This window comes from Micrasema longulum, unplaced genomic scaffold, assembly GCF_059751315.1.
Source record: "Micrasema longulum isolate JH-2025_06_02 unplaced genomic scaffold, ASM5975131v1 h1tg000215l, whole genome shotgun sequence".
Classification (NCBI taxonomy): Eukaryota; Metazoa; Arthropoda; class Insecta; order Trichoptera; family Brachycentridae; genus Micrasema; species Micrasema longulum.
The window spans coordinates 1,452,707-1,477,845 of record NW_028277420.1 but is presented as its reverse complement, the minus strand read 5'-3'; the positions used below and the strand labels follow the sequence as shown (position 1 = coordinate 1,477,845).

General features: G+C 32.1%; 1 protein-coding gene and 1 long non-coding RNA gene across 2 annotated transcripts; one reads left to right on the top strand and one right to left on the bottom strand.

The window, feature by feature from the left end:
• Positions 1–612: 612 nt before the first annotated feature.
• On the bottom strand, positions 613–20,705 carry l(3)73Ah (polycomb group ring finger 3-like lethal (3) 73Ah). The gene is made up of 5 exons (XM_088243560.1): positions 20,390–20,705; positions 20,160–20,312; positions 13,685–13,848; positions 2,113–2,256; positions 613–2,022 (listed from the first exon to the last, which is right to left on the bottom strand). Exons 1-5 carry the CDS (start codon positions 20,499–20,501, stop codon positions 1,897–1,899), a joined length of 699 nt encoding a protein of 232 aa, XP_088099686.1. The 5' UTR covers positions 20,502–20,705; the 3' UTR covers positions 613–1,896.
• On the top strand, positions 5,645–10,905 carry LOC148283643 (uncharacterized). Its single transcript, XR_015825553.1, has 3 exons — positions 5,645–6,268; positions 6,865–7,071; positions 9,675–10,905. It is a non-coding gene; the product is annotated as an uncharacterized LOC148283643 (long non-coding RNA).
• Positions 20,706–25,139: the final 4,434 nt, after the last annotated feature.

Sequence of the window (25,139 nt, the reverse complement as noted above, 5' to 3'; positions counted from 1 at the left end):
GAATTGGAAAAATGATGATAAAAGTGGGTTGAATGCTGTCGAAATGCGATCCCTCAGGCGAATGTGTGGTAAAACGATGTATGATAGGTGCACAAATGTCGAGATCCGTGAAGTGTGTAAGGCTGAGACATGCATTATTGACAGAATCAAGAAAGGGGTGCTGCGTTGGTTTGGACATGTAGAGCGAATGGACAGCGAAAGAACGGCTAAAAGGATCTACGATGCAAATGTTGATGGACGCAGAAAACGAGGAAGACCGAGAAAGACATGGCACGATCAAGTCCATCAAATACTTGGAGATGGACATGTCAAAAGTAGGAATAATCGAAGTGCGTGCATGAGAAGATGTATGAATGTAGAGGAAGCGAGGTCTGTATGCCAAGATAGTGTTATGGCGTTCTATCCTCTCTGCCTACCCCTACGGGCGTGAAAAGGCGTGATGGTTTGTTTGTTTTCAATACTTACTTATCCTAATGTAACATTTACATTGTGTATGTGGGTAGTTTGATTCGTGTAATATAGAAATAAAACAACGGATGCAGCAACTGTCATCAGGCGGAGACAGCGTGCACAACTACAGGACGCAAGTGATGTAATAACACAACTAAAATATATTATTATCAAACATTTATTTTCATCTTGGTATAAAAACCTGTCACAAATACAGTTTGCTCGCTAAGACTGGTGTAGCGCTCAACACATGTACATCGCAATCTTATAGCTAAAAGAGATGTAGCTAATCAAAATAATATTTCTTCTAATTAGACAGAAAAAGCTTCACATAAATTATATTACATCATAATAAATTGAATCATTTACACATTATTTATTTATTTTATATCGGTTTCTAGAAACGAAAATGTCCAATTTATTAGATAGCACATAATATTTATGAATATAAAATATTTTACAGTCTCCTTCATCTTTATGGGGCATATTTGCGGTTCTACTTGAATAGTTTTTTACAAAGGAAAGAGGAGAGGATGATCAGTCACGCTAGTCCGAGTTGACGCATTTGTCAATAAATAAAATGTTGAAAATTCTCATATATCACAACTATTTCTGCAGTCGGGAATCAAATGCGCGAGCTTGTGCACAATAGCTCAACGTGTGTATTACCATTTGGAAGAGAAAAATTTGCTTATATTTAGAACTATATTTTTAGGACACACAGATTGAATAGATTAAGAATCGCGGGATAAGATATTGCGATTCTGCTATATCAACCCGAGAGAGATTGCGGGTTCTATTTAGTGGGTTAAAAGTGCCCTCGGACATGATTTTTTCATATATTTTTAATATTCAAAGCATTAACTTTGTGGTCCAACATTTTAATATTATGTTAATAAAATTTGTATAAAACCACTCACCGACTTATCTGTCTACCGGTTTCGAGACGTAACCCGTCTCTTCGTCAGGACAACAACACTACACCAACATGCAAATATCACTACACACCTTCACCATAGTAGATTTGCAAAAATATAAAATCGACATGCAGGTGATATTTGCATGTTGGTGTAGTGTTGTTGTCCTGACGAAGAGACGGGTAACGTCTCGAAACCGGTAGACAGATAAGTCGGTGAGTGGTTTTATACAAATTTTATTAACATAATATTATTATGATTTTTTCAACTTATAAATTGCGATTAAGATTAATTTTAGCGATATAAAAATATTCCAACATCATTAACAATGCAATAATAAATATTTATAAGTAAGTTTAACAAAATTAAGAGAAACTAAAATTGATAAAAATAATAAATATTGCCATAAATGAATGTTTGCTAATAAATTAACATTCTAACAACAATTGACATTCCACCTTAATAATACTTTATAGTACATAAATAATCGCATCAGAAAGCGAGATAAGGGGTCCCAAGTAAAGAAAAGCTATATGTCTATTCGCGGTCGGTACTGCAGCCGCAAAGGGGGCTCGCGGAACCTCCACCTCGTGACGTACACAAACTTCAGAGTGTGGTCCTTCCCTAAGAGCTCGTTGCTGCACAATATGTCAATCTGCAAACAACATTTGGCCACATTAATATTTTCATTTCCTGATCATAATAAGAAAGTAGGTGTCGTTCAGAATGATGTCATTATACTTACATCTCTATATTTATCTACACCATTGAGAACCTTCTTGGCAATAAACTTCTTGAGGTGTGATATTGTAGCTTGGGCGGAACAGCGGATAAATCTACGCTTGAGAGTCTTCAGATTGGCAGAAGTACATTCCAAGCAAACGTTCACCTGAAATAGAACACAACAATCGATAATACACCCGAGTTATATATAACTTTAAGTTCTTTTTGACGAGATTAAGCACTGTGTACGTAGCAATTTTCTGTATCAAGTCGGTGTAACAAAAAGGATGAAACCAAACCGTTTTGAAATAGAAAAATATTTTAATAAAATAATATAAAAAAACTTTTTTCTTAACCACTTTTTTTTCTTCTACCGACCGGTTTCAAAGCTACACAAGCATCTTTTTATCAAAGTATAATTAACAAATGAATATTGTCCTATTTTTAACACTGTTTACTAAAAATTTAATTGAAACATATGGAGCTAACAAGTCAAGTCATTTTGTCATGTTCTTGTTGTAAAGATGGGAGATGTGATGGATACGATCTTTAAAACAAGACAGCAGTGGACTAGAGGAAATATTGTTTATTTGGTTATTTATTATTTTTCATTAAGTGGTTAAAAACAAAGTTGTTTATATTTATTTTCAAATCAATTTTACTTAAAAACATGAGATGAAAATATGGTACCACACTGCCCAATGTACACGATCTGCTGCATATCAACAATCGGAGTACAACAGTGATTTCAAACATTTTTATAACTCAGAAACTTGTGCGTTATATTGTATACATACAAGACTATAATTTATTTCAAAAATAGCCATCAAGATAAAATTGTTCGATAAAATGTAAACCAAAAAAATCAGTTACACGTGTTCTGTCAAAAGTGTAATTTAATAATTGTTCAAATGGTGATTTCCTTGTGTTTTTTTTAATGATTTGAAGTTATAATTGTTTCCGCAACATTCATAATATATCTCGGAGATTGTAGTAATTTAATTAGTAAAATAGCTAACAGAGATGAATGTTCTATTGTATTCTATAACAATTCAAATATGGGGAAAATGTCAATTAATAATAAAGATCATAGGGAAAGGGATACTAACTCAGGCTCGTATTTATTACGCTGCGGCTCATGCGAAGCCGAGTACGTGGGCCAAACGGGAAGGTCGTTCAAAACTAGGATAAACGAACACTTCCAAAGTTGGAGAAATAACAAGAAAACTCCACGTTTGCGAACCACCTTGTTGAGTCAAATCATGTTTTTGATAAAAATACAAATGTTCAATTCCTTCACACATGCAGCAAAGGCCAATAATTAGATAAACTTGGAATTTTAGAAATAAACCACTTAAAGAATTTCCCCGATAAAATAATATTAAACGATCAGGTAACACACGTTCATTCCCCATTATTGTATCCATTAAAATACAAACAATCAAACTAATCGATAAGAATTAACTGCCGGGAATTTTGCTTTCAGAGAATCACTTAATTACCTCGGGCCTGGAGGACATAGCTGTTGATGAAATTACCAACCAGCGGCCCCTGTTATAGTTTTAATTAAATTTAAATACATATAATTCAAATACATTTTCACTATAAAACTTCATAAAATTATATAATTTACACCAGTTTTATTATATACATTCAAACAAAACTTATATTCTTATCATTGTTATTACCTTATACTTAAATGATTTTAATTTAAATTCTTTTCTTTCCATAATTATATAAAATCATGATTTACAACCCCTTCTTGCACTTGTATATAACATAGAAATTTGTTTTGTCTCCCACCAGTCTGACGATGTCGGTCACGACGTAACCCGGTCACTGGTAAAAATTCATAAATAAAAGTGGAACAACACTATATACGTATTTTTATTATTATAATTTCATTATAAGATAAAAAGATATTTATGGAAACCGTTATTTCATGTTAATTTTAAAAAAAATATTTTTCCCAGTATCTACAAAAAAAACATGCACTAATATATATTTTTAGTTAGAATTAGGAAAATTGGGCAGTGAAGGATTGAACTAAAGTATGCAGCAGTAAGTAGCCAGTGGCAGTGGCAGCTACTGCTAGTAATTATTTTATTGTGTGAAATTGTAGCATGATTATTTTATTAAATCATTTTTACTGTCTTCAGATAGTGTATACACATTCGCCTTGTTTCAGGGCCAGATCTCTAAACTTCAAAGGAATATTCCTGTATTGATAGGCTGTGTACTACAAAGCATAAAGAAACATTTTAAGTCTGCCAACAAATGGCAATGCCTCTATGTACCGCACGTTATGAAGAAAGAAAGGAGAAAAATACCAGTTTGACAAGTTCGCTTTCATGAGCACTTCTTTACTTTTAAATCTAAAATGGATGATAATTCACAATATGTAGCCAGGAAATTCTTCAAGGAACCGAAACAAAGGGGGTCAATCTCATTACAATACATCTGCATCTGATCTGTACTACTGCAGTATGGGCAGTTTGTATGTGCGGGGTGCTAGAATGTTTAGATGATATGTGTTGTACCACACATTACCATTATACATATATTTTGGAGCTTAACACGCAACACACTATTCATTTATATATATTGCAGTTGTTAACATAACACTAACATATTTATACTATTTCTATTGTACCAAACAATAATTATAACACATTTCAAGAAAGATTACTATTTCATTTTTAAAAAACCTTTTATATTTACCTAGTCTAGCCTAATCTAATTCAGAGCATTTATAATGTTTTAAATTAAATATTTTAGGAGGATAGAACTCCATGCAAGATTATCTTGTAATATTTTTTTTTTTATTTCTTAATATTTTATATATATTTATATTTTCGATACCTGACACCCTCTTTCCAATATAACACCCACACACCCACCCTCTCACTCACTCACACTCACACAAACACACTAGTATGTATTGTATGTGTATTTAATGTATTTCTGTGGATATCTGTCATTGGTTTTATTCTCTGTATATGTTATTTGTTATATTTGTATTACATGTATTACTGTTGATATCCCCAATAAATAAAAAAATAAAATAAAAATATATACTTCGCTTTCTTCACACTCATAAACCTTTTCATACAAACACATTTAAAAAAAGGGTTTTCTCTCTCGAATGTTGCATTATTTTAAACTATTTACTACATTCCACATCCGATTTAATAAAGTCAGAACTCAAAAAAATCTTATTTTGAGTTCAATATACAGAATAAATTATGAAAAAAACTCATGCTAAAAAATGTGCATAATTCTAGCTTTACGGTTTAACCACTTAATGGCTTTATGACACACTTATTTGAATGCTGCCACTCTCAAATAGTACCAAATTTTAATTATGTACATTTATTTTTTTTTTAAATTGAGATTTTCTTTAAAAATATTAAAGCGTTTTTTGAGACAAATCTAATTATACATGACACACAAGCATCGCTTAAACGAGTAAAAAAGAAAAGGAAAAACGAAATAAAGAAAATAGGATTTTAAGACAATACGCAATTTCAGTTTTTAATATCCTGGAAATTCTGCTCTTATTACTTTCTATGACATGTTCTTTCTCGTATTTAACTGAAAATAAGTATACAAGTACAAAATAGCCATAAAAAAAAAAAAATTGGAGGATACTACTTTTTATTTATTTATTTAAAAAAAGGAATATTAGTGTTCTTATACTTTACCCAAATATTTAAATTTTGGTGGCTATTTTCAACGAGTTGTAAAAAACCCACTATTAGAAAATGGAAATCAAGTTGGGGTAGAGTCACAACCCCCTCTACAAATGCCATGGTACTCGCATAGAAAAATCCAATATGGCGATGATTCTTAGGCGATGCATGACGGTGCATCTATGTAAATCTATGGTGTATACGCAGTACAGTTTGTATCGGTTCTCGTGTGGTTTTTATCGTGCGTCACGAGACGCTCGCATACAATTATCATTTTTTATAGTATTTCTAGTAGTGAAAACTCCAGAAAAACCTTTTAAAACGTAAGATACAATAGTGTTTAAATGTTATGTGCCCAAATGCAGAGGAAATTACGACAATTTGTCGAAAATAAGTGATTTTTCTTTTCCGAAAGATGAAACTCTTCTACCAAAGTGGCTTCGGCTGATTCGTCGTCATAACTTTGTTCCTGCGAGCTCGTCAAAGGTATGTTGATTGATATTTCTTACTAATAATTATAAATCAAAGTAATTACTTAAGCTTGGCGGTGTTTTAAATATCATTGTGTGTTTAAAAACATATTTTAAACTGGTTCCAATTTTAACTGCCATCTTTTAAACTTCAAACTTCCAAAATATCAATTATTATAATAAAATTGATTTCATATTTCAATAAGGTATAGAATGATGAATTGTGTATATGATTTTGAATTTTGAAAAATGAGGTTAAACATTTGACATTTTGATAAATATTTTTTTGAAGACTGCGTTGTATTATTTAAGTAGTTCCTTTAATAGTTATTTTATTTCATGTCACAAATGTTTTAAAAACATAAGACATTTGAATACTGCTTGTTTAAGTAGTTTCTCTAATTTTTTTATATTTTTGGTCACAAATGTACTACTGTAAAACATTGGAACTTTTAAGATAGTCATCTCTTTGAGACTGAGAGCAAGCATTATTATAGTGTTGCTAATAAAGCATTTGAAATTCTTTTTTTACTAAAAATTTTATTGAATTAATAATTAAAATTTGATTTACTTTGTTGTTTAAGAAAAACCTAAAATATTTTTACGTTGCAGGTATGCAAATTGCATTTCAAGAATGCATCTTTTTAAACTGCAGCTTACCACACAGATGAATGCACTGGACAAACTATAAGCCTCTCCCTGAAAATACCTCATTTACGACCTGGAGCTGTTCCTTGTATTCTACCAAAAATGCCCCAAATACCTGTTTACGATGTCGGAGCGAGCATTTTCAACGTCAAAGGAATCTGTCCAGGAAAGGTATAAAAGGAAAGAGTTGAATAATATTAAAACTGCTATTATTGAAAGTTTACACTCACAGAAAGATTATGAATCTCGGATACAGTTTTCAAAATTTAATGAATTTTTAACTTGCCTTCAAATGAATAGTTCAATCTCCAAATAATGGCTAAAACACAAACGTGACAACTCTGTTACGTTTGTCATTCTTTTAAATGATCCAGATCCAACCATTTTAGCTAGTGCCTATTTAGAAAGTAAATTATTGTTAACAATATATGGCATGGGAAATTAATATCAAATTAAATATATTGAGAGATCATCAATATTCCAGAAAAATAAATGATATTAACGAATTTGAAATCATATTACAGCAATAATTGTTACTATCAGATTCTAATACTGTTTCTAAGCAATATGACTGTGAATGTGTGCTTTATTTGCTTCTAAATTTAAAACAAAAATACTATATAAATTTCTGATCATTTACAGGGTTCATGACCTGTCATTGGCTGGTTTAAGTGGGTACTTTACACACTGTGTAACATTCACCTTTATTCCCATGTTTAAACATCCACATTTCCTCAACTCTTCCATCTGTTGACTTTAGTGAAGTAAAGGAGCTGAAACCTTTATTTCAAAAATGTTTTCCCTCTCTGTTGCAACAAATTTACATCAGAATAACTCCCTAGGGAGGGCCTAACCTGGTGCATAGAGATATTCACCCAACTTTTTTGTAGCATTTTATTGTCAGTATCGTCGTCAGTATCGCTTATAAGTTTTTTAGAAACACAGATCATGTTATATTTCCACATAACCGAACACTACTAAGTCTTGGCTCAAAATATAATACAAATCCACAAGTTTTTGGGTTACATCAATAATAAATTAAAATTGTTAACTAACAAAGACCACATTGTAACTTTGAAGATCAATGAAATTTCCTTAACACCATATTTTGACTATAGGGGGGATAATATTTTAAAAGCTGCTTACAATAATGATAATGCTGCTAATACTGCTCATGTTTTTATGATTCAAATTTTGCTTTCTTCATTTTTAAGACGTTGTGAACATTCTCCCAGTAAAAACCATAAATGCCATATAATTGCACAGCATTATTAAAATCATTATTTGCCTTCAAGAAATAGGATTTAGTGTTTTGTGTGTGGTTACTGATAATAATTGTGTAAATAGTAAGGCTATGATGCATCTTATTTCCCCCACTCAAATTAAAAACCACTTTTTTACATCCATGTAATATGTTGCTCATTATCGTTTAATGTTTTAGATTCAGCCCATATATTTACAAATGCATCAGGAATAATTGGTTAAATCAGAAAGATCCAGAACAAATATTCATTTTTTCATACTTTGGCTATTCTGATGGAACTCTTGCATCTAAGGCTTGTTTTTCCAATATTAAGACACTTCATCAAATAGAGTAAATATATTATAAAATTTTCTTGTGGTCTCAATCTTAAATCTGTTTTTCCTGCTTGTTTTGAAAGACAAAATGTAAAATTAGTCCACAGTGTTTTTAACGAATTTGTCCAGAATGCATTAATGACATTAGGTGAGAAGCATAATTTAATTATAAAGTGGTGGAAAGTTGTCAATGAGAAAACTCCACTTAAAGGCATTAGATTCAATGATGCTCTACAAAAGCCACTTACTTCATCACCAGAAAGTGAACATTTTGTTTTTCTTTAGAAATTTGTAACATGGTTGGATAAATGGCAAGCTTTAAATTTGAGAAATAATGTCTTTACTAAAGAAACACATTTGGCTTTATCTCACAGAAGTACAACTTTGCTACAAATGACAATATATTGCATTCAAAATTTTAATTGTAATTATTTCAAACAGCAATAATTTATTATTATTTTCTGATATGGGCACAAATATAACAGGCAAAGATTTCATAATTGTAGAAACTAGTCTTCCAGTACTAACGTACTTAGCTGGTTATTGTGCACGGGTAGCACTTAAAAAAATATGTGTGAGCATTGTTACTTTGTGATAAAGATCTGGGGTGGTATCCTGAACCACTCTCGTGGCACGAGAGAGCAGTTTTTCTATAAAACTTTATCTCGTGCCACGAGAGTGTCTTTCATACAAAACACGCGAGAAAATCTGTTTTCTTGTGCCACGAGTGGTTTAGGATACCACCCCTAGACAGAGATTGTGCCTAAACTCTTATTAAAAGTATGGATCATGGTGGTTTATTGTGCCCTTATGCAGATGTTCTTAATACTATGCCTTTCAATAATATAATTTTTGAAAAAAAAACTTTTAAATCCTCAATTTGAAAAACATTTTCTAGGTTGCAATAACTAAAGGGATTTAGTAATTCAAATAACTATTGAAACAATTTCAAACCAGCATTTTTTTGAATGACAAAGCTTGCACACCTGGACATTAAAATTATGTTATAGACCAGCTACAAATGCATTATTAAATAACTATGTTAAAAAAAGTAAATATACTGGTGTAAGAGTAACAAAAAAATGGAAAATTGCTACAGTTTCCAAAAGCATCTTAACGAGTTTGTAAAATTCTACAAAATCTGTTGAACTTTAATCATGAACAAATATTTTTTGTATTATTTTCTATTTTTCCAGATGCATTGCTTCCACTTTCCATGCTCCTTGATCGGAAGAAACTTGATACTGAATTGACTCAAGACAATAATATGAAAAGTGCTACATCTTAAGTGCATTACGAATATTAATGTTATTTTTAATTTATAAGTATTTGCGAATGGAATATTTCATATACAGAACGACATTAATATAAGGTGCTTATATTTCAATATGAAAAGTATATGTAGTGGAACCTTTATCTATCTTTTTGTATTTCTTACCTTCACTGTTTATTTTTTGGAAGAATCCTTTTAAAATAATCTTTAACCCTTCAAGACAAAAACACTTGTGTATCTATATGTATATATTATCCTCTTTGCCTTATTTTGTAATTTTAATATTTTCAATTTCCCCTTCATTACATTAAAAAAATAATAGAACAGTAATTTATATGTGGGCATATTATTGTTTTATGTATAAGAACACTATTTATATCAATCACATTTCTCAATCTTCCCAAGTATTTTTTTTATACATTGAGAATGTGTTTTAAAATTAAGTTTTTTTTTATCTACGATACATAATTTTATCTCTAATTTTATACTCCTCGATACTTAATTTTATCCACAGAATTTTTGGCTTTATTATCAATATTAATACTGTATCCTTGCAGTATATTTTTATCTCCCAATAAAAATATTGGTTTTTTGTTTTTTTTTAGTTTAATTTTTATTTATTCACTTAGAATCATTTTCAAATATTTCCTAAATCATAATTAATCATATTTAATACTTTATCATAATTATCTTCTGATATGTAAATAAGTGCATCATCTGCAAATATGTATTTTGATTTTACAACATTTTAGAGATTTACCGATGTAATTTATATGTGTGATAAACAATATAGGACTGAGGCCACCTACGCACACACTTTAGAGGAATATTGTATGTAGGTCCATATCTGTGATTGTGTTTTTTTCTTGAATGAATTTTAATTTTTCTTTTGTTAATTAATTTCTTAATTCTGATTGGCATGTTTCAAAATAATATATAATGTTTCCTTCGGCTCGGGACACCCCTGTGGGGGTGAAAATTATATTTAATGTAAAAAATAAATATAAAAGAATAAATAAATAAGCTAAGGGTAGTTTCAATTTTCAAAATAATAAATACTAACTGTTTATTATTGTTGATTTAGTAGACATATCTAATTTAAAATTGAAATTTTAAGTACTATGTTTTTTAATTTTCTATATTGAACATTATAAATACATATTTTAAACTTTTTTTTGTTTTTTATTCTCCCTAAATTGGTATTAATGGTTTGTTTCATATTAATATTTATTAATGTCAATGGCAGTGAATGCCTTTTAAATAATAATGATTTTGATAAAATTATCAAGAAAATTCTTTAGTTAAGTTTTACTTAGTTTAATTTGACCAACGAGCGCTTTCCCCTAAGCAGGCTTAGTATAAAAGTTGAAAATGTTGTAAACAATTTACCAGTCCCGAAGATTCCTGTTTAGGTGAAAGCGCTCATTGGTCAAATGAAACAAAATAGAACTTAACCTAGGAATCTACAAAAACATAAATGTTTTAAAATAATACATTTCAAAAAAATACATAGTAAAAGTGGTAAGTTTAGTGCTACGTTTCGGCACATAAAAGTAAACAAAAGAATACATAATACAAGTAAAAGCTTGGGCTTGTTTGTTGAAAAATATGATATTTAGGGTTTGCAAGAAATAGTATCTAGAATGTATGATGTATGCATGGAATGTAAAATGTTTCCTTTGGCCCGGGACACCCCTGTGGGGGTGAACATTATATTTGATGTAAAAAATAAATATAAAAATTATAAAATAATACATAAATAAGCTAAGTATAGTTTCTATTTTCAAAATAATGAATACTAACTGATTATTGTTGATTTAGTAGACATATCTAATTGAAATTTTGAAGTACTATGTTTGTAATTTTCTATGTTGAACATTATTATTACATATTTTAAGGCGAAAATTAAAAAGTATAAAGCAAGGTGTACGCTGATGATGCAATCCTTTTAACAAGCAGCAGGGAGTGTTTGCAAGAAATAGTCTCTAGAATGTATGATGTATGCATGGAATGTAAAATGTTTCCTTCGGTCTGGGACACCCCTGCGGGGGTGAACATTATCTTTAATATAAAAATAAATTTAAAAATTATAAAATAATAAATAAATAAGCTAAGTATAGTTTCTATTTTCAAAATAATGAATACTTACGGTTAATTATTATTGATTTAGTAGATATATCTAATTTGAAATTGCATATATGATATTTCAGTATGCATGGAGTGCGAATTAGTGACAAACGGAAGGATATAAAAAATGTTAGTATTTGAAAGGGGTAGTAAGGTATACATACCGAGTGCATAATAAATGTGAACGACATTACCTTTGAGCATATAGAAGAATTTTTTGTATCTAGGAAGCATGTATTCAAGAGATGGAAGAGTAGAAAAAGATGTTGAACGCAGAATGAATACGGGAAACAATGTAAATGGCAAACTTAGCATAGTAACTTTATTATTTTTATTTTGAAAGGATTAACCCGCTACCAAAGTCTCTATTTTAGAGATTTGACAGCAGATAGGAAAGAGAAGATGTGGAAGGAAGTTATACAGAGAGTAATATATCACAGCACCCAAGCTAATTGAGAAAAATCTTTGTTGGATTTTTTCTTGCAATTGGTGGGAATTGAACATACGGTGCCAGTTTCACAGTTGGCTGTCTAACCAACTGCGCTACAGCACGTACAAATAAAAATATATTAATCTAAGCTTGACTGGCAGTGCATAACTGTGTTTTAGATCCGACAATTATATATAGAGGTGAATTATGAAACTGACAGAGGAAGGAATTCAATGTATGAAAGCCAAGTAAATGCGGTCAAAATACGATATCTAGCTTAGGCGAATGCGTGGAAAATCAATTATGAATAAATCGTAATAGTTATTATTCGTCGAATAGTAAAACGGATGTGAAAATGTTTTTCAAGAATGAAGGGTAGGAGAAGACGACCAAGAATATTATGCAGTACATAAAGTGGCCACTTGAACCACCCGATGACAGATCGTAAGCCCTGTTAATGCCTGGAATTTCGTAGATCTTCTCTTAAATGATTTCCATTTCTATTGTAATATGTTAATTACAATAGAATTCCATCAAGAACTGACAATATTGCAAAACATAACCTATTTCAGTACGGAGCATCAATTTCACAAATTATGCTTATCAATTTGACATTTTTGACAGTTGTTTATTGCACATTTTAAAATCAAGATGGCGGCGAAGATTGGTCTTTTGCCGCCATCTTGATTTTAGTACCCGGGCCTTTGTAGAGGTGGTTTTGGTAGAGTGGGGTTCCAACCTCGGACCTATGATCCGCGAGTCCGCAAAGCTATCCACGGGACCACAACCCGATTCCAACTTAGGATAGAGTGTTTCGTAGTCAAATAAATTGAAAGTGAAACCAAACCAAACCGGTCGAACATTAAGGAGAGGTCACGGCAAAATCTCCATACGAGGTTTTCCCAGAGCATGAATTATGTCATTCCGAAAACCTGTACGACTTATGCTCAGAGACATCTCTCATTTATCACACCGAGTGTTAAATATTTTGGAAGAGCGTATTTAGCTCCCAAGGACAAAAACTATTTTCAAGAAAGGAGTTAAGGACTGGATTCTCCTTAGTGGTAGGGATTTGAGTAGGAAACTCATTGATGATTTTTCGAATGTTTGAGTTTACTGTTTACCATATTGATGTGCCATTTATATGTTATTTTCTAAAATTATTTTTTATGTTTCTGATCCTATATTTGTGGTGATATACTCAATTTCAACTAATTGCTTATCCCATCTCAGCACAGGAGTTGGGACTTATGTCTCAAATAATGTACAGTAAACTTATGTATGTAAATAAATAACTCTCAAATACTGTTACTGCAACATAACATCAGGCATAGAAGAGTGAGGTCCGAAATGGTACAAAGAGTTGGATCGTTTACCTGTTCATCCCTGCGATGGTAGTCCGTGTTGTCCGGCACCGAGTCGGGTTCGGCCCCTGGGTTCCGCGCCCCAGCCTCCCCCCGCGCTGCCCCTTCCAGCAGAGCATCTTTGGGGCAAGCCAGGCCTCGCATGCGATAGAATTCCCTCTCGCGTTTTGTCTCATCTGTTTATTTAGTCCATGTGAATCATGAGAATAGTAAAATATTACGTTTGCCTTTGGATGATATTATATCCATCTGTTCCACATGACCGAACCACCTCGGTGATCTTTTCTTAATCTTATCAATCATACCTGCTTCAGATTTTTTTAATTTTATTTTTTATATTTTTTATTAAAGAAGGTAGAAACATGAACAGAAAATATAAAAGGAAAAATAATGAAACCCACTAAACCGCGAAACCGGCTTGTCAGCAGGTTTCTTATTTTTCCTTTACAAAGAGAAACGTTAGAGAAATTATATGAATTTAAAAAGTAATATAAACATTATTAAAACTAAAAGCATACCTAATTTTCACACAAAATTTATTTATAAAAATTAAAATAGATGACATTAAATGATAATCAATATAAAGCTTTATTACACATTAACCATTTAATTTTTTTTTTCTTAAAAGCTTTGTCAACATTTTCTTTTAAAATCATCTTAGGAATCTTATTAAAAATTTTAGTAATTGTATAATGAAGTGTTCTTTGACCATACTTGTTTACAAACCTCGGCACTGACAAGCTTTCACGTTGTGCTAGCCTTGTATTATGTGAATGTAAATACCTTTTCTGGTAGTTACTATCAAATCGGTATCTAGTAACAAATTTGAGCCATAGAATAGCATTTAGGGGACAAGCACCCTTGCTTTTTAAAAAGTTCGGGTACCTCTTCCTTATCAATTCTAGGTGATCTGCTAATTAATTTAAGAGCCGAGGTTTGTATAGATTAAATTTTTTTAATGTTGGTTTTACAAAAAAGGCCCCAACTGGTAATACCGTACCTAATAATTGATTCTGCTAATAATCGATAAATAAGTCTTAATGTTTTTATTGGTACAAAATATTTTATTCTAAACATGCTGCCTATAACTGTCCTTAATCTTTTACACAATTTGCTAATTTGTTTATCCCATTTAAAAAAAATTATCAATAGTAATGCCCAAATACACATATTCATTAACTACACCAATTTTTTCACAGTTACATAATATGACAATACCACTATAAAGACAGTTAAAACTATGAGAGACTATATTAATTTGATTCAGTGCTGGTACATGAGGGGCTCTGACATGCATAATTTTAGTCTTTTTTGCATTTATTATAAGACCCACATCATGCGACCATTTAAGCAAGGAATTGTAGTCTTCCTGTAATTGACTTTCCGCAATAGATGAATGTCTGTGAGAAATTACAAGTGCCGTGTTATCGGCGTAAACATAATGTTTGGCATACTTAAAAATGTTTAACATTGATGATACGTAGGTAATATATAATAATGGACCCAAAATGGATCCCTGGGGTACCCCAGCCTTCGTGCATTTAAGGTTGCTAAAAGTTTTATTGAGTTTAACTAAAACCTTTCTATTTGTCAGATAGTTTTTCAGAACATCAATCAGGTTACCACCTATACCAGTGCTTTTTTAGATGTTAATCAGTATTTTGCGGTTTATTGTATCGAAGGCCTTAGAATTATCGATAAATAGAATTATGACATGATTCCTACTATTAAGTTCACTATTGACATAACTAGAAAACTGTTCAATAAGGATTTCAGTGCTTTTATGTTTTTGAAAGCCATATTGATTCGGATCTAATATTTTAAATTTTGAAAAATATTCGTTAATTTTAAAATGTAAAATTTTTTCAAAAACTTTCTCTATCGCGGGTAAAATACATATTGGTCTGTAATTAGTCAGGTCACTGTGAGCTCCAGATTTATAAATTGGTCTTATTATGCCTATTTTAAGCTCTTCCGGAATTTCACACTGTGTCATAATTGAATTTATAAGATGAACAATTGTGGGACCTAATACATTTATATTACGTTTAACATCATTCATACGTATTCCGTCTATACCTGGCTGTGAGAACTGTTTATATTTCTTACAATTGTAATAACATCACTTAAATTCGCTCTAGGTAGAAACATATTATACTTTGTGGTTGATTCACCAAAACAGAGTCAGAAAGTTTTAAATCACAGTGGTGTAACATTTGATCAATGGAGTCTGTGAAATAATTTACAAATTCATTACTAACTTGAGTTATTGAAGTATCACTAAAATATTTTCCAATTATTTCATCACAACTATTTTTATTTTTTCTACCTAATATATTATTAATCATGTCCCAAGTTTTACGACTATTATACAAATTTGTTTAAAATAAATTGTTACAATAAATACGTTTGTTATTCATAATCAATTTATTTCATTTGTTTCTAAACTTTTTATAGATTGACTCATGCGCTTTGTTTTGAGGTGAATTTTTCCATAACACAAATAGTTTGTCTCTTTTATTAATTTCTTCTAACAATGTATGTGTTGTTACCCATGGACATATAGGGTGAGAAGATCTTTTTACAATTATGTATGATTTTTCTGTAGATTTTTCATAAATCTCACAAAAGTTATCTTTAATTTTATTATAAAACTTATAAACTCAATTTTTTTTTTTTTTTTACTTTTTTTTGCACCACAACAGGCCAGGAGGCCTAATTACAGTGGTGAATTACATCACAGCACCCAGGCTTGAGAAAAATCACATTTTAATTTTTGTGTTCTCACCGGGAATCGAACCCGGAACCTTCCGTGCGTGAATCAAGCGTCTTGACTACTACACCACGGAGGCCGCCAATTATGACACAGTGTGAAATCCCAGAAGAGTTTAAAATAGGCATAATAAGACCAATTTATAAATCTGGAGCTCACAGTGACCTGACTAATTACAGACCAATGTGTATTTTACCCGCGATAGAGAAAGTTTTTGAAAAAAATTTACATTTTAAAATTAACGAATATTTTTCAAAATTTAAAATATTAGATCCGAATCAATATGGCTTTACAAAAATATAAAAGTACTGAAATCCTTATTGAACAGTTTTCTAGTTATGTCAATAGTGAACTAAATAGTAGGAATCATGTCATAATTCTATTTATCGATAATTCTAAGGCCTTCGATACAATAAACCGCAAAATACTGATTAACATCTAAAAAAGCACTGGTATAGGTGGTAACCTGATTGATGTTCTGAAAAACTATCTGACAAATAGAAAGGTTTTAGTTAAACTCAATAAAACTTTTAGCAACCTTAAATGCACGAAGGCTGGGGTACCCCAGGGATCCATTTTGGGTCCATTATTATATATTACCTACGTATCATCAATGTTAAACATTTTTAAGTATGCCAAACATTATGTTTACGCCGATAACACGGCACTTGTAATTTCTCACAGACATTCATCTATTGCGGAAAGTCAATTACAGGAAGACTACAATTCCTTGCTTAAATGGTCGCATGATGTGGGTCTTATAATAAATGCAAAAAAGACTAAAATTATGCATGTCAGAGCCCCTCATGTACCAGCACTGAATCAAATTAATATAGTCTCTCATAGTTTTAACTGTCTTTATAGTGGTATTGTCATATTACGTAACTGTGAAAAAATTGGTGTAGTTAATGAATATGTGTATTTGGGCATTACTATTGATAATTTTTTTTAAATGGGATAAACAAATTAGCAAATTGTGTAAAAGATTAAGGACAGTTATAGGCAGCATGTTTAGAATACAATGAAAGCATCCACCCCTTTCCCGAAACTGTTCATAAAGACTTGAGTCTTTCTTCAGTTTCGCATATCAATATCAATTTTTATTATTTTTTTTTAAACTAATTAAGCGAAAATTTAATATTTCTTTACAATCAAACCGCGAAAATAACAAAACAAATAAACTTTAAAAACTTTCATTGTACCCCTCACTGCAGTTTTGTCAGTTTGTGATCAATCAAATACACATGGTCAGCACAATCACCCTTTTCTAATTTCCCAGTATTACAGTGGAGGAATACAGTGTTAGTTCTAAATTGAGACCGCGGCCGTACGCTCCAGATCCCGCATCGGAAAGGAAGAAGAACGTAGTAATACAAACAAATCAATCAAACGACACGAAACCCAAATACATATAGGAAACATTAGAATAATTTGCCCTATACAACATGCACTCAATCAACAGAAGAAAAACAATATGTATCTATAACAAATCACAGTGGAACATCAAATCATCAAGACACTACCGGCAAAATCCTAACACAGATCCTAACATGATCCCTATCGAACTCAGGCGAAATTACTTTTCTTCATAGTACTGAATTCCTCGCAAAAACCATTTTCCTAATACCAACAGTAGAAACAATCCTATGCAAAGACCTTAATCGTCCTAACAATCTCACAGACCTTAAAGCAGACGAAACGGGTCCTAGAGCATGGTCGGCGCGTGGTTCTCTTGAGTTAGTCTACTATTTAGATTTTTAATTTACCATTTCCCTTCTATGGGACAAAAACAACACAGACGGACAAGAGTTCAGTTCAGACAACCAATGCTAGTACCCAAGTATGCATCCTTGTTTAGAATAAAATATTTTGTACCAATAAAAACATTAAGACTTATTTATCAATCGTTAGCAGAATCATTATTAGGTACGGTATTACCAGTTGGGGCCTTTCTTGAAAAACCAACATTAAAAAAATTTTATCTTTACAAACCTCGGCTCTTAAATTAATTAATAGATCACCTAGACTTGATAAAGAAGATGTACCCGAACTTTTAAAAAGCAAGGGTGCCTGTCCGTTAATGCTATTCTATGGCTTAAATTTGTTACTAGATACCGATTTGATAGTAACTACCAGAAGAGGCATTTACATTTACATAATACAAGGCTAGCACAACGCAAAAGCTTGTCAGTACCGAGGTTTGTAAACAAGTATGGCCAAAGAACACTTCTTTATACAATTACTAAAATTTTTAATAAGATTCCTAAGATGATTTTAAAAGAAAATGTTGACAAAGATTTTAAGAAAAAAATAATTAATTGGTTAATGTGTAACAGAGCATTATATTGATTATCATTAAATGTCATCTATTTTAACTTTTATAAATAAATTTTGTGTGAAAATTAGGTATGATTTTAGTTCTTAATAATGTTTATATTACTTTTTAAATTTATAAAATTTCTCTAACGTTTCTCTTTGAAAAGGAAAAATAAGAAACCTTCTGACAAGCCGGTTTCGCGGTTTAGTGGGTTTCATTATTTTTCCTTTTATACTTTCTGTACATGTTTTTACCTTCTTTGATAGTTTTTTTTTTTTAAATGAACGTTGCTTATGTTCAATACAGAATTTCAATCGTAATTTCGAATAAATGAATCTATTTTATCCTGTTTTATATCGTAAAATTCGTCTATTTCTCATCTTGTGAATAATATCAGTTTTCTTAAAAATAATTCGCGAGGCTGTAATGTAATGATCAGCCACAAGTGACTCACAAACACAAGATATTAATTTATTTTCACATTTATTATTTGGTCTACATCCTATGTAAATATGATCTATACAAGATTTCGGTAAGTTATCAACTACAATAGCCTCTCTTGTGACATCAAATATGCACCGTGTAAAGAATTTAGTGCTTAGAAGATTTTCATAGTTTATAACCATTGAATCATTTTCATTTAAAATATTAATGTTCGGATTATGCAATTTTCACTTGGGTTTATATTGTTTAGAATTGTATCGATTTCATTTAAAAATTGTAATTTGTTGAGATTTGGCGGTCTATATATTGCTAATACATGAAATTCGTACTTGCTTAGTGGAATCTTTAGTTTACCGTATGCGTTTTCAAAATAAATTGAGTTAATATTACATTGGTAAGAAGCAAACTTGTTTTAAATAAACAGTAAGATTCCACCACCCGATTTATTACGCTTCAGGTGCCAGTCCAGGGACTATGAAATATTCTAGTGTGAAAACACCCTTTTAAATAAATATTTCATATCGACCATGTCAGGAATCGAACCCGAGACCTCTCGCACGGCAGGCTAACGAGCTGACCATTACACCACGAGGCCGTATTTACAGAGAATATTCCCTCTGTTTTCATCCTTCTTCTGCCAGTTCAGCGGGTAAGTAGGGGAGGGGTTAGCAGACCTTTTCAAAAATGGAAGTCTAGGTATTTTAAGAGTGTCATTGGGTTACTTACACACTGAGTAGCACTCGTCACTGCCAATGTTTGATTTGAATATTCATTCTATAGAATGATATATCTAGTATCCGCGCTAATCTTTGGAAAACTATTCATTTGTTTCCAATCTTCAAATTATCTCCGATGAATTTATAATTATTATATGAAAGGATTAGAAATAGGGGTTATTAATGCTGCTATTACTACATAATGCCGTAATGTATTTTAGTTATGTATGTACTTACTATGTTGTAGATCAGGGACGAGCTTATAAACAATATCTTGCATAGTTCGGTCGAAGCTGATGTATTGCAGGGGATGGGACTGGTGAATCACGATTGAACATGTTGGACATGTATTGTTCTCTTCCAAATGCTTTACTAGGCAACTTTTGCAGACTGAAAATGCCAGACAACAAAAATAATTAACTTTTCAGATTTTAAATGTAGAAATGTACAACTAGACCTGAACTTACACGTATGGAGACATTCAGTGACAGTGGTGGCATCGATGAAGTAGCCCCGGCATATCGTACACGTAATGTGATTGTTTAAACTTTTTAACTTAATTCTTCTTTCCATCGTCATGGCGGAAACATATTATAAACAAACGAATAAAGCAGAGATAATGTAGAACTATTACTAGGAATAAAGTAAAATTTGTAAAACACTACAAAGCGCAAAAAAATAAACAATTGATAAACAATCCACAGACTACAGAGACAAACATGCCAAATGTTTGTGGACACACAAAAAGCAAAGACACGACAGAAGAGGAGAAAGATGTCCTAAGAGCCAGAGAGTCGGTCATTCCATCGAGCCATAGACATTAAAACTATACGTACTAACACGGCTACTTCGTAAAATCGCTAGTACCTACTCAATATATATTATGTATAAATTTTGGGCATGCTTTCGAATTATACAACTGTATCATCATGGAAGCAGAGAGAGAGGGAGGAAAGTAGAGTAGCTTTACAATGTCTTCTCCTTTATATGAACTTTTTATGGAATATTTTTATTTTTACTTTTTTAGAATTAAATTATTTTTCCCCTCTCCTCCTGCATTCATTAGTGTGAAATCTGTAATTGGTCGTACTTTTTAAAATTGTTCTTTTGTACCTTGTTTTTTATATAAAGACTATGATTTCATTAATAAATAAATAAATATATGTAATACAATATTTTTCTTCATCTGATAATTGAATGTCACGAGAGATTTTACCTTTGTGGGATTTTTGTTACTATTTTTACTGGTAATTATTCTTTATTTTTTAATGCTCTGTTTTACCTCTTATGTATACTGTAAAAAAAATTGAAAACATTCCTATTTTCTTACCTAGTCGATAATTTTGCAATCTTTTTTTTAGAAAATTTTCAAAAAAAGTTCAATTTTGCCCGCTTTTTGCAATTATGTTGATTTTCTCCAAATAAATGTAAATTGTGCTTTATTTTTTAATTACGAAAAATGACCTTGGTAATCATTGATTTGGGTTACATTGTAAATTCAGTCATATTTTAATGCGATTTCAAGCAATTTAAAATTTTGATGGCGGGCAAAATTACCTGCATGTTCCTCCATGTTTGCCCGCAACCATTATTTGTTAAACTGAAGCTCATATGACGTTCTTGTCTATGAACTACTTTATTGAATTATTAATTCAAAGGCAACATTGTCGTTTGAGCATATTTTCAATAGCTAATAACTAATAAAATATTCGTCTAAAAACAAGTGGGCAAAGTTACCCGCCAAACTTTGGTTATCAAAATCTGGTTGATAACTTAAGAAAAATTAATAAATCTTGTTTATGTAAAGAAATGTTTTATTTAAGTACACATGCCAATAATCTTAGTCTTAATTATCTAAATGACATTTTTTAATATCAGGTAGGTACACACATTTTTCGAAATGACAAATACTTATACCTATGTTGTGAGAAATAATAACTGTTTCAGGAATATAGTTAACGAACAATTGAGAAGGTTAAAAGGGAAATTGTCTATGACTAACAGTGGTGGCGGTCGTTTTTGTTTGTCTTAGATAATATTTATTGTGTTTTTTCCTTAAAAAGTCGAAATAATTCACTAATTTGGTTAAAAAAACAGTGGTGTACATAAATTTTTATCTATTATTAAGTGTTTTCCTAGTAACTAAACAAGGTGTTACCAAAGGCATCCCTTCGCACTGGTCCGAACAGGACATTGTGGAGAATGCCAAGAGAACGTAGTGACAACGAAAGAGAATGTAGTGAAGTGCTACGAAGCATTATCATCATGCATCGTTGAAGCAGCAGACAAACATGTCCCTGTAAAGGAGAAAGGCAATAGAAGTAAACCCCCCCTGCCCCATGGTGGGATAGTGAATGTGCGGAGGCAGTTTTGAAAAGGAAAAAGCAAGCTAAAGTTTACTCCTTAAACATGAGCCTAGAAAACCTGTTGAGTTTTAAACAGGTTGAAGCTAAAACAAAACGCCTCTTAAGAGACAAAAAAAGACAAGGATGGAAAAACTTCTGTTGCTCTTTATTACGAGACGTGCCTATATCAACTGTTTGGAGCATGATACGTCAATTTAGAGGTTCTTTCACTCCACCAGTGAGACGTCCTGAGACCCTAGGGTGGGTTGAGGAGTTCGCCAACAAGCTAGCCCCGCAGACCGCAAATAACTGGAATGAGTCTCCCTATTGGTACCAGTTTACAAATAAAAGCTGGTTAGATCATAGCTTCAGTTTAGATGAACTGAAGAATATTCTGACCCGGCTCACAGACTCAGCTCCAGGGATTGACGGTATACTGTATAGTTTTATCCAACATAACAGTGATCCTACCCTCTCCTTCATCCTATCATTGATCAACATGATCTTTGAATCAGGAAACATCCCCCTTCATGGAAAACCCAATCCATTATCCCTATCCTCAAACCCAACAAAGACCCAATCCTTGGGTCTTCCTACCACCCCATAGCCCTCTCCTCCACATTGTTGAAAGTGGCGGAACATATGGTGAGACAACGCTTGGACTGGTTTATGGAGAGCTCGAAAACTCTCCCCGAGTCTCAATTTGGATTCAGGAAAAGAAAGAGCACTATCGAAAGCGTGTCGGTTCTGACATCTGATATCAGAGCCGCTCTTACTAAGAAAGAATTCCTTATAGGTGTCTGTCTGGACATAAGTGGTGCATATGACAATGATATTATCCATATTCTAGAAGCTAAAATGCTACGAATTGGAATCCTGCGAAAACTCACTTCCTTTATAGCAAATTTGATTCTCTCCAGAAAGGTAGAAATCAGTGTTCGCGGTCATGCTGTGGTGGAGAGAGAGTTGAGCAAGGGACTACCTCAGGGTTCTGTCCTGAGTCCGATTCTCTTCAATATCTATACGCATGACATAAGCGGAATTGTTCCCTCAGAGACAAGTTTGCTTCAGTACGCGGACGACTTCATAGTATTTTAGTTTAGTTTATATTTACACCCGAGGATGGGTAATACTGATTACCCGAAACTAGTCGTGTTTTAATGTATTAAACTCTTTTGTGGTAAATTTACAAAGTGTTTTATTTTAAATAAATTCAAAATATATACCTGCTATCCCTAACTATAAGTTTACCTGTCCCTATTCCTTAAAAATTATTTTATTATTAAACTATTGCTTCTGTATTATTTAGGACTATATTGGGTATACATTTAAAAAATAATAATTTTTATTCACAAATTTTATAAAAAGTACAAGTTTTTGTAAAATTCTAAACATAACGTTAAAGTTATAACATTTTTAAAAGATACATCAGTATTTTATAAACTATGTCTGAGGAAACATCGCTACGAAAATATGGAGAGTTCGGGTCAAATGTCTATCGCGATAAAATCAAAAATTACTACGCTGTCACAGGAAAATATTTTGAATCATAAAATTTCTCATAGAGTCAGTTACTCGGTGTATTAAGAGATTTGTTTTTTAAAAAAATCACAAAACCGGCTTTCTGAAGCGAAAAAAGTGAAGTGATCGGCAGCGCATGATAACTCCTAGAGAAGATCGGCTGTTTGCCATGCATAAGCACCAAAATTATTTTCTTACTGCTGCAGACATACATGGAGAGATCCAGTCTACGTGTCAAACTGAGTTCTCGAAATGATTGGAACAGAGATTCCAAGAAAGAAGCCCCGCAAAAAAAACCCCTTCTAACGAAGAAAATGAAGAAGACTCGTTGGGCGAAAATGCACCAAAATTGGAACACGGACGATTGGAAACATGTCGTATTCTCCGATGAATCTAAATAAAATGTGTTTGGTCCAGATGGAAAGACGATAATCTGGCAAAAACCTGGCAAAAGATTTCCTTAATGTATTACCGGAACCGTAAAGCATTCACCCTATGTCACGATATGGGGGTGCATGACAGCTCCTGGTTTAGGTACACTTCAGATAGTCCAAGGCAACATGAATGCTATACAATATAAAACATAACGTATAATAATTCATACAGGCAATTATTCAGACTGCCTTGGTACTGCAGTGCCTTCGAAATGTTTACAGCTGGGCGGGTAAACACTTTCGCTGCCCTACTTTGCCAAAGAGCCTGGAGCCTATGGGAACGCCTGAAAAGCTCTAATAACGCGCTTCTCCAAGCCACTGCAGGGTGGATCCATTCACCGTTGTTCGAGCGATGGCGGGATATGCTAAGACCACCATAAGCGGTACATGTTTAAATTTATGTTTATATGGTAGAATTAGCTCTGAACTATATATCCATTTTACTAAAATAAAAAAAAATAAAAATTTAAATAAAAAAAAAAACAGTTTTGGAGAATCGTGTTTCCCACAGTTGAAGACATAATACAATTCAGTTCAAATCCCGTATCCCAAGATGATTCTCCGCCTTGGCATCGAGCTCGATCTGACTTATTATTATAACTTTATTTTACTTATAAATTTTTGTAATTTGATCTGAATATCATTTGTTTGTTGTAGGTTACTGAATTCAGAGTCTTTTGAAGTTACATCACTGAGCTGGCCTGGAAACAGCCCAGACCTTAACCTGATAGAAAATTTATGGGTAATAATGAAACGAAGAATTGCGAAGAAACAGGCTAAAAACACCCAAAAACTCGGTACCATAAATCACTTACGTCGGGTACGAGAACAATGGTAGCGGAGCTGCTACCCGGGAAAACCCTATTTCTAAATATTTCCTAAGCTTTTATTTTGAAATTTTACTTGGAAACATTACT